The sequence below is a fragment of the Apteryx rowi genome, unplaced genomic scaffold (assembly GCF_003343035.1).
Source record: "Apteryx rowi isolate R43461 unplaced genomic scaffold, aptRow1 scaffold_322, whole genome shotgun sequence".
NCBI lineage: Eukaryota > Metazoa > Chordata > Aves > Apterygiformes > Apterygidae > Apteryx > Apteryx rowi.
Window position 1 is genome coordinate 165,798 of NW_020449664.1, and position 14,423 is coordinate 180,220.

A 14,423-nucleotide genomic window follows, 5' to 3' on the forward strand; every position below is an offset into this window, starting at 1 on the left:
CTGGTGTTTCTCCATGCGCCCAGGGAGCAAATTAATTAGAGAAACCGGTGGCAAAGACAGCCAGGACCGTGCAAGCGTAGGGAGGACACGGGAGGCTTAAGCCATGCTGTTTTAATCTTCTCAGCTTTCACTAAATGCCGCTCTCCGGCCCGGTCCGAGCGGCGGCACGCAGAGCAGGACAAGGACAACACGTCTCCAGCCTGACCTGCAGCCGGTGCCGGGGCAATTGCTGCCCTTCCCGGTCACCCCGTTGTTCGCCTGTTACAATCCCGGCTGCCCGGGGCTCGCGGGAAGCACGATCCAACGTGCCTGTCCCGAGCATCCCCCCAAATGCCGGGGCCGGTCCCTGGCGCGGGAGCGGAAGGAAACAGAGGAACGGACTTTCATAACTCGCAGCGCTTTTTGCCCCAGCAAGCACATCAGTCCCTCAAAACGTGCTTAGCCAAAGAGATAACAGGATTATAGGGATTAAAATTAAAGCAGACACTAGGGATCGCCTGGGTGCCTCACAGCACAGCAACCCCCCCCCCCAGGGGCCTTTCCTACCCCCAGACTCAACCTCTCCCGGGAGCCGGAGCCTTTGGTGTTTGCAGGCAGACCCAAGCTCAAAGCAGTTTGCAAGCTAAATGCAGTAATCGAATCTCACGCTTCAGGGCACCCTCGCTGCCGGAGGGGTCGCGAAGGGCCCCTGGGCTCCCCGCGCAGCGCAGCAAGCAGCGCATCGCTCCTGTTTCTTGCCTCTCGCAAAAGGCTCAGGGAAAGCAAGACCTGAAGATAAGATACGAAAGCCGGGGGAGCCACGGGTCAGATTTCAGGGGGCAAAGCCTGCGCTGCACATCCGTCAGGCGCCCGCTGCGCTTCTGCATTAAAGCTGCACGAGAAGCGGTCAGATCTAATTTGTCCTTTGGCAGGACGAGGCAGCAGGGCAGGTTCCCGAAGGAGGCGGAAGCACCGAGGTTAGAGCAGCGCAACCCCCGGAGCAGCTCAGGTTACGCGTAGGGCACGCGCAGGCGCCCCTCGACCCAAGGCAAAAGCCAGCAGAGGTGGCTGAGCATCCTCTCTCCTGGCCGAGCATCCTCTTCCTTGCAGGGATTAAATTACAGAGACGACTGCGAAACCAAGAAAAGCAGGCGGCGAGATCTGCCCCTTCCCAGAGGGCCCCCCGGCTCCCAGCCTTTTCTCYGGCCACCCTCGGCAGAGGCCCCGGCGGCGCTGGGAGCTGCGGGTCCCCAGCCAGGCGGCAGCAGGAGGCGACTCCTTCCCACCGGCGCCGCAGCCCCCTGCTCCAGTCGGGACCTTGGAGCGGGCGGCGGGAGCTTCGCGGCTCCCCCGGGATCCTGCCCGCGGGAGGGGGCAGGGGAAGCGGAGCCGGCGGCGAAGCCGGAGACTCGGCACAGCCCCAGGCGCCGCGCCGTTTTTCCTCGCTAACCATTTCTCAGCTCGCCGCGGACAGCTTCCTTTATCCAATATTTATTGCGGCTTCACCTGCCTGGGAACAGGCGCTTTGATAAACGGAGGGGAAAGGGCTGCTTTTTCCCCTTTCGAGCCTCTGCAGCCGCTTTCCCCAGCCGTGGCAGGGCCGCGCTAACGAGAGCCGCTCGTTAGCTCTGTGGCAGAGCGGCCCCAGGGCTGAGGGCACTGCGGGATTTGGGAGCAGGGAAGACGACAGCCCGGTCCTTCCGCAACGCCCGGCGCAGGCGGAGGCTCCCCCAGCAGCCAAGGGCTTTGGGGGCAGTTTGGGCACGGTTCACCAGCCGGCTCCGGCACGGCACGCTGCCACGCGAGACGGTTCGGCCAGGAGAAAGGGGCTGAGGATTTTGCTTAAGAAGTGAAATAAAAAAATAAAAGGGCAGGTCGGCATCGGCACAAAGCTCGGCTCCAGCAGATGCACGGCGACTGCACCACCGCTGTCAAACCCAGCTTCTTCCCCTCTTTCCTGCCACCCCATCGCCCAAACGGAGCCAAACCGGCCCTGGAGGGTGGAGATGGGACCGCACGACATCTCAGCGGCCTCCGAGGCCCGAGATCCATGTAAGAAGCTGTGTTATAAACAGCTTTTGGCACAGCAGAGCTGTAAGTGTGATGCATTCGGCTCCGAGCAACGCTGCCCCAAATTCTTGGGCGCTCGAAGACAAGCTGACACGGGGAATTCAGGAGAAAAGCTCTAGTCTCTTCAAATTCTCATTCCACTGCTTTTCTTCTTGCCACTTGCTCCACCACTTACAGGCAGCAAATCCGCAATCGAGTCCAAGACTTCATTTTCCCTCAAACCACCCCCTCCCCCCCCAAATATCAGCTTTTGTCTCTGCGCCGGCAGCTGAAGACGCCRGCAGCGGGAGCCAAAATTAGCCAGAGCCAACTCGCCACCGCTCCTCCGCGGCGCAGAGACAGGGTGGGATCCTCCTCCTCCTCCTCCTCCCACCCCGCCTCCCCCCCCGGAGCGCGGTCCTTCATCCGTCCCTTCGGCCGTCCCCGCTGCAGGCGAGCGGATCGCTCCGCGCACCGTGCCGGGGGTGCTCACGCCGGCCGGGCGACCACCTCTCCTTTAAGCGGGTGCGCTTTAGAGCACGCAGGCGTTTGTCCCGGTTTTCCCTGTCACTTGCAATTCCCAGGGAGAGGAAAGGACCAAAAAAAAATAAAATCGACACTGCAAAGCCTGCGCTGCCCGGGGGCTTTGGCTGACTGTTCCCTAAACGCCCATCCGTGCGTTTCTGCATAAAGAGCACTTCTGCAGCTCACGGCTACGCCGCGCCTGCCCGTCCTCCCAGCGCAACGGCTTTCCCACGGCCACGCTGGGACCTTCCCAGCGTCCGGCACAAGGGCCGGAGACGCCGCTGCACCCCAAAGCCACCGCTCTCCTGCTGCGGCCATCTTTGCGGGCACCCGTTCCCAGGGCTCGGACAGGAGAGAGAGCGAGACGCTGTCGGCGTCCCAGCTCGCACGCAAGCTATTCATTAAACTGACGGGCATCTCGAAATGCCAGGAGCATCCACCCGCCCCCTCCATCAGCCCTCCGCAAGCTGCTGAGCAAAGCGTGACTAATGCCCCCCCCCCCCCCCCCCCCCCCCCCCCCCCCCCCCCCCCCCCCCCCCCCCCCCCCCCCCCAAAGCGAGGTCTACGCCCCCCCCCCCCCCCCGTGCCTGGTCCTGACGCGGGCTCGGCTGCAGCCTCCCCAACGGCAGGGCTGCGCTTCCCGGCATGCCGGCGGCTTTGCGGGGGCCGTTCCCGCGTCCCGCTGGGCAAGGACGGGGGCACGGACCCGTGCGCTCGCACTCACCGCGACGCGAGGCACGCCTTGCGCACGAACCGGACTTGGCTCCCGCTGCCCCCTGGAGCGGTCCCTCAACCCCGACTCCGGCCATGCCTCTCGGGAGACCCTTGGGGTCCGGCAGCCGGGCCGCATCCGCGTGCAAAGCGAAGCCCCCCTGGGAAGCTGGCAGGAGGTTTCCGGGGACCCGCACCATCACCGCAGCCAGCTGCAGAGAGGGGGACGCATCCGATCGCGGAGTTAGCGCACGAGCGAGCACCTCTGCATCCCTGTCCTGCAGGACAGGAGCATCGCACGGAGACCGGTGACGGCACCGTGCCTTCGGCAGACGAGAAAATCAGGTCCTGCACGTTTGAGACAGGAGGCAACGCAGCCCYGCGGGCGCACGGGGAGCCTAACGGCACGTCCCGACCTCCGACGGCTCCGGCACGCAGCCCTCCCTCAACCCCCTCTCCGCGAGCCCTCCTTCCGCRGGAGCACGCCGGGCGGCGACGGGCTCCGCGGCGCGCGGAGGGGCGCTGGATTCATCCCGCGGGTTAAGCTCCCTTTCCAAGAAATCCCGCTGCGCATTGCTCAGGGTTTCCATCAGGATGCAGCCAGGGCCGCCGCGCTGGGCGAGCCGGCAGCACCATCTAGYGGGGCCTCTCCTCCAGCCGGCTCCCTGCGCAACCACGCAAGATGCTCTCCGTCGGGTTAATCCCACGCCTGAGGCATGGGATTGAGAGCTTTAGGCAGACCTGGAGCAGCTCTGTGGCACCTGGCCGAAGCCACGGGAGAGAGCAAGGCCCTGACCATGCACCAGCCTGTCCTCACGTGTCGGAGCCCCTTCCCCTTGACTCCATTTCATTTCGGCTGTTCACACCCCCACACCTGATCTGGCCCGGGACCAAGGGTGGCTCCCGCTCAGCGGAGATGCTGAGCGGGGAGAGGAGCGGACAGGCTGATCAATCCTCGCCTCGGTCCCTGGGAAGGTGATGAAGAAACTGATCCTGGATACCRTTTCCTGATACGGGAAGGACAAGAAGGTGATCGGGAATGGTCAACATGGATTTACGAAGGGGAAATAGCGCTTAACCAACCTGACAGCCGCCTACGATGAAACGATGGGCTTGGCGGAGGAGGGGAGAGCGCTGGATATCGTTTACCTTGACCTTAATCAGACTTTTGACACYGTCTCCCACAACACCCTCACAGACATGCTGATGAAGTACAGACTACACACGCGGTCAGGGAGGTCAATCGAAACCTGGCTGAACCGCCGGGCTCAGAGGGTTGCGATCAGCAGCACAAAGTCCAGACGGAGGCCGGTCACGAGTGGTGGCCTCTGGGGTCGATACTGGGGTCAATACTGTTTAACATCTTCATTAATGACCTGGGTGACGGGACCGAGCGCAACCTCAGCAAGTTTGCAAACGGTAAAAAACCGGGAGGAGCGGCTGATACACCAGAGGGACCTCGACAGGCTGGAGAGATGGGCAGAGAGGAACCTCATGAAGCTCAGCACAGGGAAGGGCCAAGTTCTGCCCCTGGGGAGGAAGAACCCCAGGCACCAGGACAGGCTGGGGACCTATCAGCTGCTGCAGAGCAGCTCTGCAGAGAAGGACCTGGGGGCCTGGTGGGCACCAAGCTGAATATGGGCCAGCAATGCACCCTCGTGGTAAAGGCCAGCAGCATCCTGGGCTGCGTTAGGCAGAGCATGGCCAGCAGGTCGAGGGAGGGGATCCTTCCCCTCTACTTGGTACTACTTAGGCCACACCAGCAGTGCTGGGTCCAGCTCTGGGCTCCCCAGCACAAGAGACACATGGACCCGCTGGAGCAAGTCCAGCGAAAGGCCACAAAGATGATTAGGGGACTGGAGCATCTCTCTTATGAGGAAAGGCTGAGAGAGCTGGGCCTGTTTAGCCTGGAGAAGAGAAGGCTCAGGAGGAATCTTGTCCATATGCATAAATATCTGAAGGGAAGGTGTAAAGAAGATGGGGCCAGACTCTTTTCAGTGGTGCCCAGTGACAGGACAAGAGGCAACGGGCATGAACTGAAACACAGGAAATTCCAGGCCTGGTCTGGCTCACAACAGGTTCAAAAGGACTCGGCACGTGCTGTGCACCTCGCTGGGATGCAGCTCACCGCAGTCAGCTGCGCTAGCAAGCCCCGAAAGCGGGTTACACAGACGCAGCACCTGCCACAGCCGATCGGATCGCTGGTCCATCAAGCCCCGTTCTCCTGCTTCCGGCGCTGACCCACACTTAACGCTTCAGAGGACAGCGAAACCCCAGGGTGTGTCTGGCCAGTTGTACAACATGGCCCGTGGCAGGGAAGGGATGTCTCGCTTAGAGCCGTAGCAGGATCCCCGAGGGATTTTCCAACCACACGTAGAAGCCAGCAAGGGCAGCACAAGCTTCCTGGCACTCTGCCTTCCACCCCCTGCGCGGGCAGCCCCTCTCCCTGCTCGCCCAGACACCTACCTTGGCTACAAACTGCTTGTCCTTCTGATCCAGGTTCGCTGTGGGAGCCACGTAGTCCCTCCAGATCCTCAGCTTGCGCTCTTTGGCGTACCTGGCAAGAGGCAGATGCCTGTGATGTCCGGGTGCCCGGGGCAGGTGTCCCCAGGAGAGGGGACAGGACATGCGGCGTGTCGATGCCCAGGCTGTCACAAGGCGAACCCAACCCGGAGATGGCACCTGCATGCAAACGGGCTGACCCAACAGCAAGGCCGCTTGAGGACAGCTCCAAGCCAAAGCCTGTACCGTATCTTGACATATCAATACCAGGGTCTGTTCAGCCCTTGCAGCACAGAGGGGCTGCCACTACCCGGCATGAGGACGCAGCCCCTTATTGCCAGTACCAAATTCAAGCCGAGAACCTCCACATTTGCCTCCTCTATTATTACTTGCTGCCCAAACCACAATAAAGTGCAGCTTGGACCCCATCCTGGCCTTAGCTTGGGGCCTAAGACTCACACTGAGGCAGAGAACATCAGCCCAGGCAAGTAAAATCTCTGCGCAAAGCCCCGGAGCCTCCCCACGCACAGCTGGTCACAACGGGGAGAACACCACCGAAGGGTCAAGCGTAGAGAAGAGCTTGCAGCCAAATCGTTTTGCAAAGTCCCGGCAGAGGCAGCAGYGGGCAGCACGGCCTGCGCGGACTCCCAGGGAAAGATCGTGCCTGCCTCCCGCTGCTCCTCCTCCCAGGGGGGGACACACCGGGGGTAACCCCACGCAGCAGAGGGAGAGGGTGCTGGAGGCCCCAGGCACCGCTCCGACACACAGCGGGTGCAGCTGGGAGCGTGCACCCGTTTGCAGAGCCCCGGCAGGCAGCTCCAGCGCTCTGGGCAGCGGGCTTACCTCTCGGCAGCACGCAGCTTGTCCGCCCCGCGGGTGTACACGGCGATGGACCAGTCCACGCAGCGGGCGAAGCCTTCCTTCAGCAACAGCTCGGTGATGTTGCCGTTCTGCAGAGAAGGGGAGGAGGCGCGCGCTCAGCCGCAGCATTCGGACGTCAGCCCCCGCGCCCCTGCCACCGAACATCACACCCCTCTGATAGCCCCTCTGCCGCCGCCCGAATCCAGGACTTCGCCCAGCTTGGGACGCTCTCTTATTTGTAGCCGCAGGGAAGAACCCCCCCAAAACCTGCCCACTTTCCAGCCCGGCTGCAGATGCCTCAGAGCCTACAGGAGCTTTCTGCACCCGCAGGCTGGGAAGAGCTAGCAGCACCCCTCTGCTCTAAGCAGAGGAGAAGGCATGGAGAACTTGCCTTCTCTAGTCCCAGTCCTGCTGCAGAGCCGATTTCTGCAGCGGGGAAGCTCTCAGGTCCTGTTCACCCCTCAGACGCCGTGGCCCCTCAGACCTCCCCGGCTTCTCTAAGCCTTGCAGGGCCCAGTTGCCCACAGAGGTATGAGAGGAGGCCCCCATAAGATAACCATGGCACTCTGCTCTCCTTGCGGGCTGAGCGAAGATAGGCCACGCTCTCACACACCCACTGATAATTCCCGCACATGATTCCCAGTCCTCCTAGGCTGCTTTGATCCCCCAGAGGCAGCTGAACCTCACAGTAACCATTAGCAACTTGGACGAAGGAGTAACAGCAGTCCAGTGGCCCACAGGGACCATGTCCCATCCTTTCCCACCAACAGCCCCACTTGCCGGGTGCAGGATGGTGCCCAGGATGTTCTGGTTGTGGCAGCTCTCCAGGACAATCTGCACGTCCCTCTGCAGCAGCCGCGACTCCGTGAAGAACTTTGCTTCCGCCGCAAACGGCTCGGGGACTTCTGGGGCGTCTGCCTCCCGCTTGAACGTGGGGCACTGCGAAAAAGGGGAGACGGTCAAGATGGGGAGCAAACTCCTACGGCAGGAGAGGAGGCAGAGGGACGGCTGCATGGGGCAGGCTGTCCCCTACAACCTCAGCAAGGGGGCTGAAAACCTCACTTGTTCTGAGACGCGATCACAGCACAGGTACCAAGGCACAGAGCGCGGTGCGGTAAGACTGTCCTAAGAGCTCCTTCAGCCCCAGCAACCCAGGCGGTGGAGAGTTACTTCTCTGCATTCAGCTTTGCTAACACCTGCAGGTCTTACCCCAGATACAAGGACAGGGGCCAAGAATCAAACTAACAAGACAGGAGGCTCTGAAAGGGCCTGGCTTCTGGTCTGCTTCATCCTCCCTGCAAAGATACCTAGGAAAGTCTGCTTGCTTAGGAAACCAGGCTCAGAAGGGATGTTCATTAAGGGCTGAAGGGTCAGGAGAAGGACACATCAGCTGAGCTACCACAGATGGACATGCTTTTTCATCTTGGACTAGTTTTCAAGCTCTGGGGGCAGGACCAGGGCAGGTCCCAGCAGCAGTAAGGCCATGGGAAGGGACAGCCGCATCTCCGTGGACATCCCTCAAGGACCTCTCTCATGTGCTGGCTTCCCAGGAAGAGCGAGAAAGTGCCACGAGCCCAAGACTCGGGCTGGTCTCAGGGTCTGGAAGTGGAGAAGGAAGGCTCCTCRAGCCCCTCGCGCTTTGGCTGTAGCTTGTGTTGGGGAGAAAGAGAGCGAGAGAGTAGACGTGTGCATATACCGATGCTTTCCTGCCATTTTGCACCGACACAGCCCACCCCACAAATACTGCCGGGAGCAATCCAGGATACGGAGTCAATCTGACTCCCAGGATAACCCTGCCTATGGCACATCCACGCAGGTTCAGATGGGCAAAGCAAATCCTCTCTCGTGTTACAGCAGAGGGCACTGTGAGAGCGAGCTGCGGCACAAGCCGCCCCGAGCACCAGCAACCCCTCGGCCGCCCGAGAGCGGCTCTCGCGTCGCTGTCCTGCCAAGCCGGGCAAGCTCCGGCCCACGTGCAAGCAGTYGCGCTGAGACCAGCTCGCAGCGGAGCATGGACAACCTCTCACTGAGCTACAGCCGTGCAGGGAGGTCCTGGAAGGGCATCCCAGAGAGCCCGGGCTGCTGAAGGGCCTGGCAGCATGGAGCTGGTACCAGAGTCYCACGTTGTCCCAGGTAGCCCTGGGGAAGCAGGTGGTTTCTGGTGGAAGCCCTTACCCGCTCGCACCAGACCCATTACTGAGAGCCGCCGAGGGGAAAGGAAGCACAGTGAGCTYGGGGGGGCAGCTTGGAAGGGGGAACTCGCTGCAAAGTGGAAGAGCTCGAAATGCCAGCCAGGGACCTGGGAACAACAGTCAAGCCTCACCTTGATGCCCGAGAGCATGACGGTGACCAGGTAGTAATCAGGAAGGAGGAGGGCTCTCACCACGCTGCCATCCCGGACGTGYTCTATGATGGCTGCAGGACAGAAGCAGAGACGTTGGTTCTGGCTGTGGAGCAGGGCTCAGCGCAAGCCACAGAGGCATTGCCAATCTCTTCCTCCTTCCACAAATGCTCACCACCCCGTCATGACCACACCATTCACGCAAAACCAGCAAAGTTGAGAACGACACCCAAGCAGCACGCAGCATCGTGCTCTGCAGCCCACCCACTGTCCGCTGAAGCCACAGGCACACAAGCCACAAAACTGCTGTGAAATCAGGGCAGATGCAAGCACCACTGGCCGGAAGAAAGGCTCATCAGGAGAGCTGAAGGCTGTTTCTATACACACCAGTGACATACATTACTTGCACAGTGATACAGACTTACCATTGACTGGCTTCTGGTGCATGGAGTCCACAAAGTGGCGGGGATTTTCAATCGTGTATTTGAGATCCCGGATCGTGTGAGAGCCTGTCCCTTCACTCCACATCCCTTTCTTTGCAGTCTTGGCCTGCTCCTCCAGCTCTGCCAGTCTGTTCTGCTCAGGACTGCAAAGAAAGAAGAAAACAGATCAGGCAAAACCACGCAGGACTCAAGGCAGCGGAGCAGGGCACTGAAGGTGAGCAGGCAGGACACTTCTAGCTCCTGCATATTTTATCACCAAGAACATCAGTCACTACTTTCAGGCACTTTTCTGGATTCTTTAATGGTTCCACTGCTCAAGTCTAGACAAGGCACAGCCCGGGTGAGTTAGTGAGATGGTTTATGCTGCTAACAGCAATGTACAGTAAAGCGAGCGGAGAGGTCCTCCTGCACCTCAGCACAGGTGGTACTGAGGCAGGTTACAAGCAGAGTCCAGGGAATGCACCAAGGCCCTTGGCTGTACCTCGAGGACATACAGACAGGGCCATCGATGTCCTGATTAAATGACAGATTAGAGAAGGCCTAAGTGGTACGATAACCCTTCAAGAGGCTGCTTTTGTCCACCGAGACAGAAACGCAGCCACAGGGAGACCAGCTCACTGGCTGCAGGTCCTTCAGCAAGGCAGCAGCATCCTAGCAGTCCCTGCTCTCAGGGCGGCAAAGCGTGTTTCGGGAGAGGAGGGATGCGAGACAAGTACTTAACTCCCACGCAGTACTAGAGTCRCAGACTTCTCCCAAAGCCCTGCACAAGAGCACACTCCAGTCAGTCTTCAAAGGCAAAAAGCAGCAGCATCCATCTCTCTATCGGAGAGGCGGACAAATCCCTGACGAAAAGAGACTGCTAAACGCTGTCATAATCCATTAAATAAATGGCGATATTTTTGTTTAGGCATTCTTCAGCTCAGCTCAGGGCAAAGCTGCAACCTGATGAATCCCGAGTTCATTACACAAGCGAAGATGCTCTGCTGACCTGCAGTCACCTGGCGGACATGCCTGGCTTTAAACACCTGCTTGACATGCTGACAGCAGAAAACGGCCTTGCAGGAGTCCAGCACAGCAGGTCTCGCTGCTCCCATCTCSAGCCCATCCAGCTCCTCCAAGTCCATCAACTTCAAGCTCAGGCTGCAGCCTCTTCTCACCTCGCTCTGCCTGTACCTGACCCAAAAAAGCTGATGGCAGGCTTCCCCGGAGAGTGCTGCCAGCTCAGCACACCCCAGGCCTTACAGCAGCACAGCAGGCATCTGAGGAGASCGGGAAGGGCAGACCCCAACGAGCCAAAGCCACCAGAACGCAGGGTCCACCTGCGCTTCCCCAGGTCCCYTCCTCAGCACGTACCACCACCACGAGCAGCGGATGGTAGCAGCCCAACCTGCACCACAGCTTCCTCCRTATTTCACTTCCCTCTGGCAATCAGGCTAGTCCAGAAGTGCCTGAGAAGTCCTGGGCAGAGAATTTACAGACAAGCTTCATCTTTTACACGGGAGTTGCTCTCTCACATTGAAGTTGGGGGTTCTCCAACCTGCAAGTGTGGGGCTGCTCCGCATTCATTAGCTGACTTTTCTGTGCAACTGTCCTTCAACAAAATGAGCCATCAAGCAGAGGCAGGGCCGCTGGTTGAGCAGATGCCCCCCTGTGCTGCCTGGAGTAGAGCCAGGGTGACTGGTCGACACGGCCAACCTCTGCTTCGGCAGGGAAGGCTGGCTGGAAAGTAGGGACAAGGCAGAGCATCGTACAATCACTTTCTCAGTTCCTCAAGAAAGTCCCTGTGTCACAGCCCTCTTCGAGGTGGGCTAAGAGCACGTTTCATCATTGGGGTTCAAGTGGGGCATTTGTTCCAGACCCTGTTTTGACGGATGGCCAAACCTCTCAGCCTCTGCGGAGCTCCCTGTCTGCATGCTGCTTCCACCCACGTTAGTGAGACCACCAGGTCCCGGAGCTCCAGCAGGCGGGTGTCCAGCTCCACTCAGTAAGAAATGCAAGGGCACAAGTTACTTGCATCCTCCTCCTTACAGAGGGGGTTTTCACATCACATTTCATGAAGTCAGCCAAGCYGCAGAATCGCCGGCAGCAAAGGGAGCTAATCCCCATCGGGACGAGGGGAGCGCGGTCTGGAGTCCAAGGGACTGGGGCACCCAAACGCAACCCTGCAATGCGGGGCTGCCCCCTCACTACTCTCGAACCATTTGAACTATCTGCTTTTCAAGGCCTTGGGCTGCCTGAACGCAGACTGAAAACACAACCTACCGCACGCGGTGTTTGCAGGGTATCTTGCYGGTCCTTTACAGGACTGTTCGTCAAAAATACAAAGACTAAAGAACGCAGTCCTGCAGGCAAGCAAACTTTGCACTCACAAAYGCTCCCTAGCCACCAAGCGCACCATACAGAGCTAAAAACTACACCTCACAGAACTAAAAACCTTTAGAAGTAGAACAGCAGCAACATTAAAGGCTTATACTTGAATTTACGCTGTGTGGAGGGACCAGGTCAGAGCGGAGGTCCTGTGCTGCGCGTGACCCCGGTGTCTAGGCAGGGGCGGYGAGCACAGCCCCGGTTATTTCTGCTGGCACTCCCGCGCAGCGAAAGCAAAGCTTCCTGCAAGCGTCAGAACCGCRCGGCCACAAGCTGCGAGCGAGCGACCCCGCAGCAGCGGCGGCAGCGCACACAGTCTGGGCCGCTTGTTAGCCAGCTCTGCCGGAGCTYGCGCTCTCCCCCTTCGGTCCAAGCTCAGCAGGGGCCTGGATGGCTCTGTCAGGAGCAGAGGCTTTCCAGCAGGAAGCAGAATAAAGCCAAGGCAAAAAAACCCCCACCAGATTTCCAATCCAAAGCTCTCCTCCATTGGAATCCGAGACTGATCCAGGAGGCGGAGAACTAGAATGCAGAAGCAAGGGCTGACTCCAGCCGCACTTTACAAGCGCGGTTTTTTCCTTGCTGGCCCCTCTCATCTTTGCAGCGCCTGCTCCACCGTCAGGGCTCCTGGCACTGCTGTTCCTTGATGACCTGGGCAGCTTGGGTGGCTGCTYGCCTGCTCCAATTCCCATCCCCTCCGGCTGTGCATTCCCAGAGGCCACGCTTTCCCAGGCACTCCAGAGCCTGGTTTTCCCCAAAGCTTCACCTTGCAGAGAGAAACGTGCTGGTGCGGAAGCCAGCGTTAGAGGGTCTCTAACATCAGCACAGCAAACCAGACCCGGACAGGAAAGCCTTGCGGGACTGCACAGGGAGACCAGAACGGCTGCAGCTCCCAAATGAGCCCGAACGGGTGTCCAAGGGGCTCTCAGGGACGGCTTGGCAAAGCGGCAGAGGCTGCTTCCCCAGACAGACAGCAAACAGGAGCTGCTCTGCGCTCGAGGCTCCTGCACTGGCAAGCCTGGGAATAGAATAACCCATCCACACCCTTGGCAATGCACGCTCTGTTTACTCAACATACCTGTTTGCAGACTGTACTACTGAAAACATTGGATGGAAAGCATCCAAGTGTGCCAGAAACAGTTTTAGGAAGCGACACAGGCAAGCTTCCAGCCCGGCAGACGTAGGGATGGAAATAGCGTCTGACTGGTATTTATAGAGCTGCCACAAAAACAATTCACACCCCTGTAACACAATAGCCCAAGCCTCGGGCCGTGCCCGGGAGATGCCAGCGCGCCGCGGGGGGAGGCCAGGTTTCTCCCCCCAGCTCCAGCCAGCGAAGCCTTCAGGGTTATCGATTCCTGACGGGGACAGGCTGAAACAGCAGCACCAGCTCCAAGGCTTGGCCCTGCATATCTAGCACAGGTATCTAGCAGCAACAGCACCACCTGGAAGTGGGACAAGAGCACAAACATCACCTGTCTAGCACGAATTAAAATGCCTYGACTCAATGCTAAGCTTATTTGCCAGGGACCAAAAGCTCTGGTGCTTCGCAGAACTAAAGCGCCGCAGAAAGCCCAGGAGCAGACCAGCAGGGACCAGTCTCCGATAAAAGCTCAAGAACCCAATAACTCTGCTTCTTGGTGCAAACACGTAATTGCTAGAGAGCTACACTATCCCAAAACACCCAAATTGCAGGGGAAATTTAGAAACGCAACAGTATACGTACTTATTGGCGCGGATTCCTTCCCTGCGGGAGGCCAGTCCTTCCGCCACGAGAGACTCGGCAATGTTCTCGCCGCTTGTGTCTGGAGAGAGAGGAGAGAAGACTCGATGAAATGAGCTTCCAGAAAGCATATGGCGCGCGCAGCTCCCGACGCAAGAGGCGCCGTGCAAACAGGAGGCTCGGAACAGACAGACCTCGTCCCCAGAAAGAGCTCCTGAGCGAAACCGTCGCAGCGAACGACAACAAGCAAGCAGGAGGGCGAAGCCGCGCGATGGATTATAAACACGGCCTTGGCTCCGTTCACTTCGGTTCGCTCCGAGAAGGGCTTGGGAATTCCGCCGCTTAGGCGCTCGCTGTTGCGATTGATGAGGCACGATGCTGAACCGGCTCCAGACGGGCTTCGGAGCCAAGCCGGCAGGCCCAGCTGGTGGCGGGGCTCCGAGCGAGACTCCCACCGCAGCGCAGCCCCGCTCAGGGCAGGACCCTCCAGAAGGCTGCTATTTCGGGGTCTCCACGGCTCGCAGCATCCACAACACGTACCGTGACATATGGCAATTTCAGCAGAGAAGCCAATAACAGAGCGAGACAGGCACCAGCAGCACGTGGGGATGGGGGGGGCCGCAGAGACAGCGGGAAGCTGTCCCCACAGCCGAGCATGGAGGGGACGGGAGACCTCGGAGCACAAATCCCACCCTGGTCCGGACACCGCGTGCAGATCCGATAAAGGCAGCATCCTGCAAACACCGTGGCAGAGGTGAGCTGCCCCTGCCTCGTGCATGGAGGGTCGCTCCTCTCCGTCCGGCAACGGCTCCTCCGCAGCGGGACGACAGGCGCGCTCCGACCCTGCTAACCCAGATACCGGCACATGCCTCGTGCCCGTTCCAGGGGATTGATTCCCCCCCCCCCCCCCCCCCCCCCCCCCCCC

At 59.7% G+C, this 14,423-nt stretch overlaps 1 protein-coding gene across 1 annotated transcript in view; it reads right to left on the minus strand.

Moving 5' to 3' along the window:
* SND1 (staphylococcal nuclease and tudor domain containing 1) overlaps positions 1 to 14,423 on the minus strand; it is a 149,472-nt gene that overhangs the window by 124,939 nt on the left and 10,110 nt on the right. The window contains exons 4-9 of the mRNA XM_026071157.1: positions 13,502 to 13,580; positions 9,394 to 9,554; positions 8,951 to 9,042; positions 7,408 to 7,566; positions 6,610 to 6,716; positions 5,731 to 5,821 (exon numbers count right to left, since the gene is read on the minus strand). Coding sequence (XP_025926942.1) covers positions 5,731 to 5,821; positions 6,610 to 6,716; positions 7,408 to 7,566; positions 8,951 to 9,042; positions 9,394 to 9,554; positions 13,502 to 13,580 — 689 coding nt within the window. The remainder of the gene's footprint in view (positions 1 to 5,730; positions 5,822 to 6,609; positions 6,717 to 7,407; positions 7,567 to 8,950; positions 9,043 to 9,393; positions 9,555 to 13,501; positions 13,581 to 14,423) is intronic.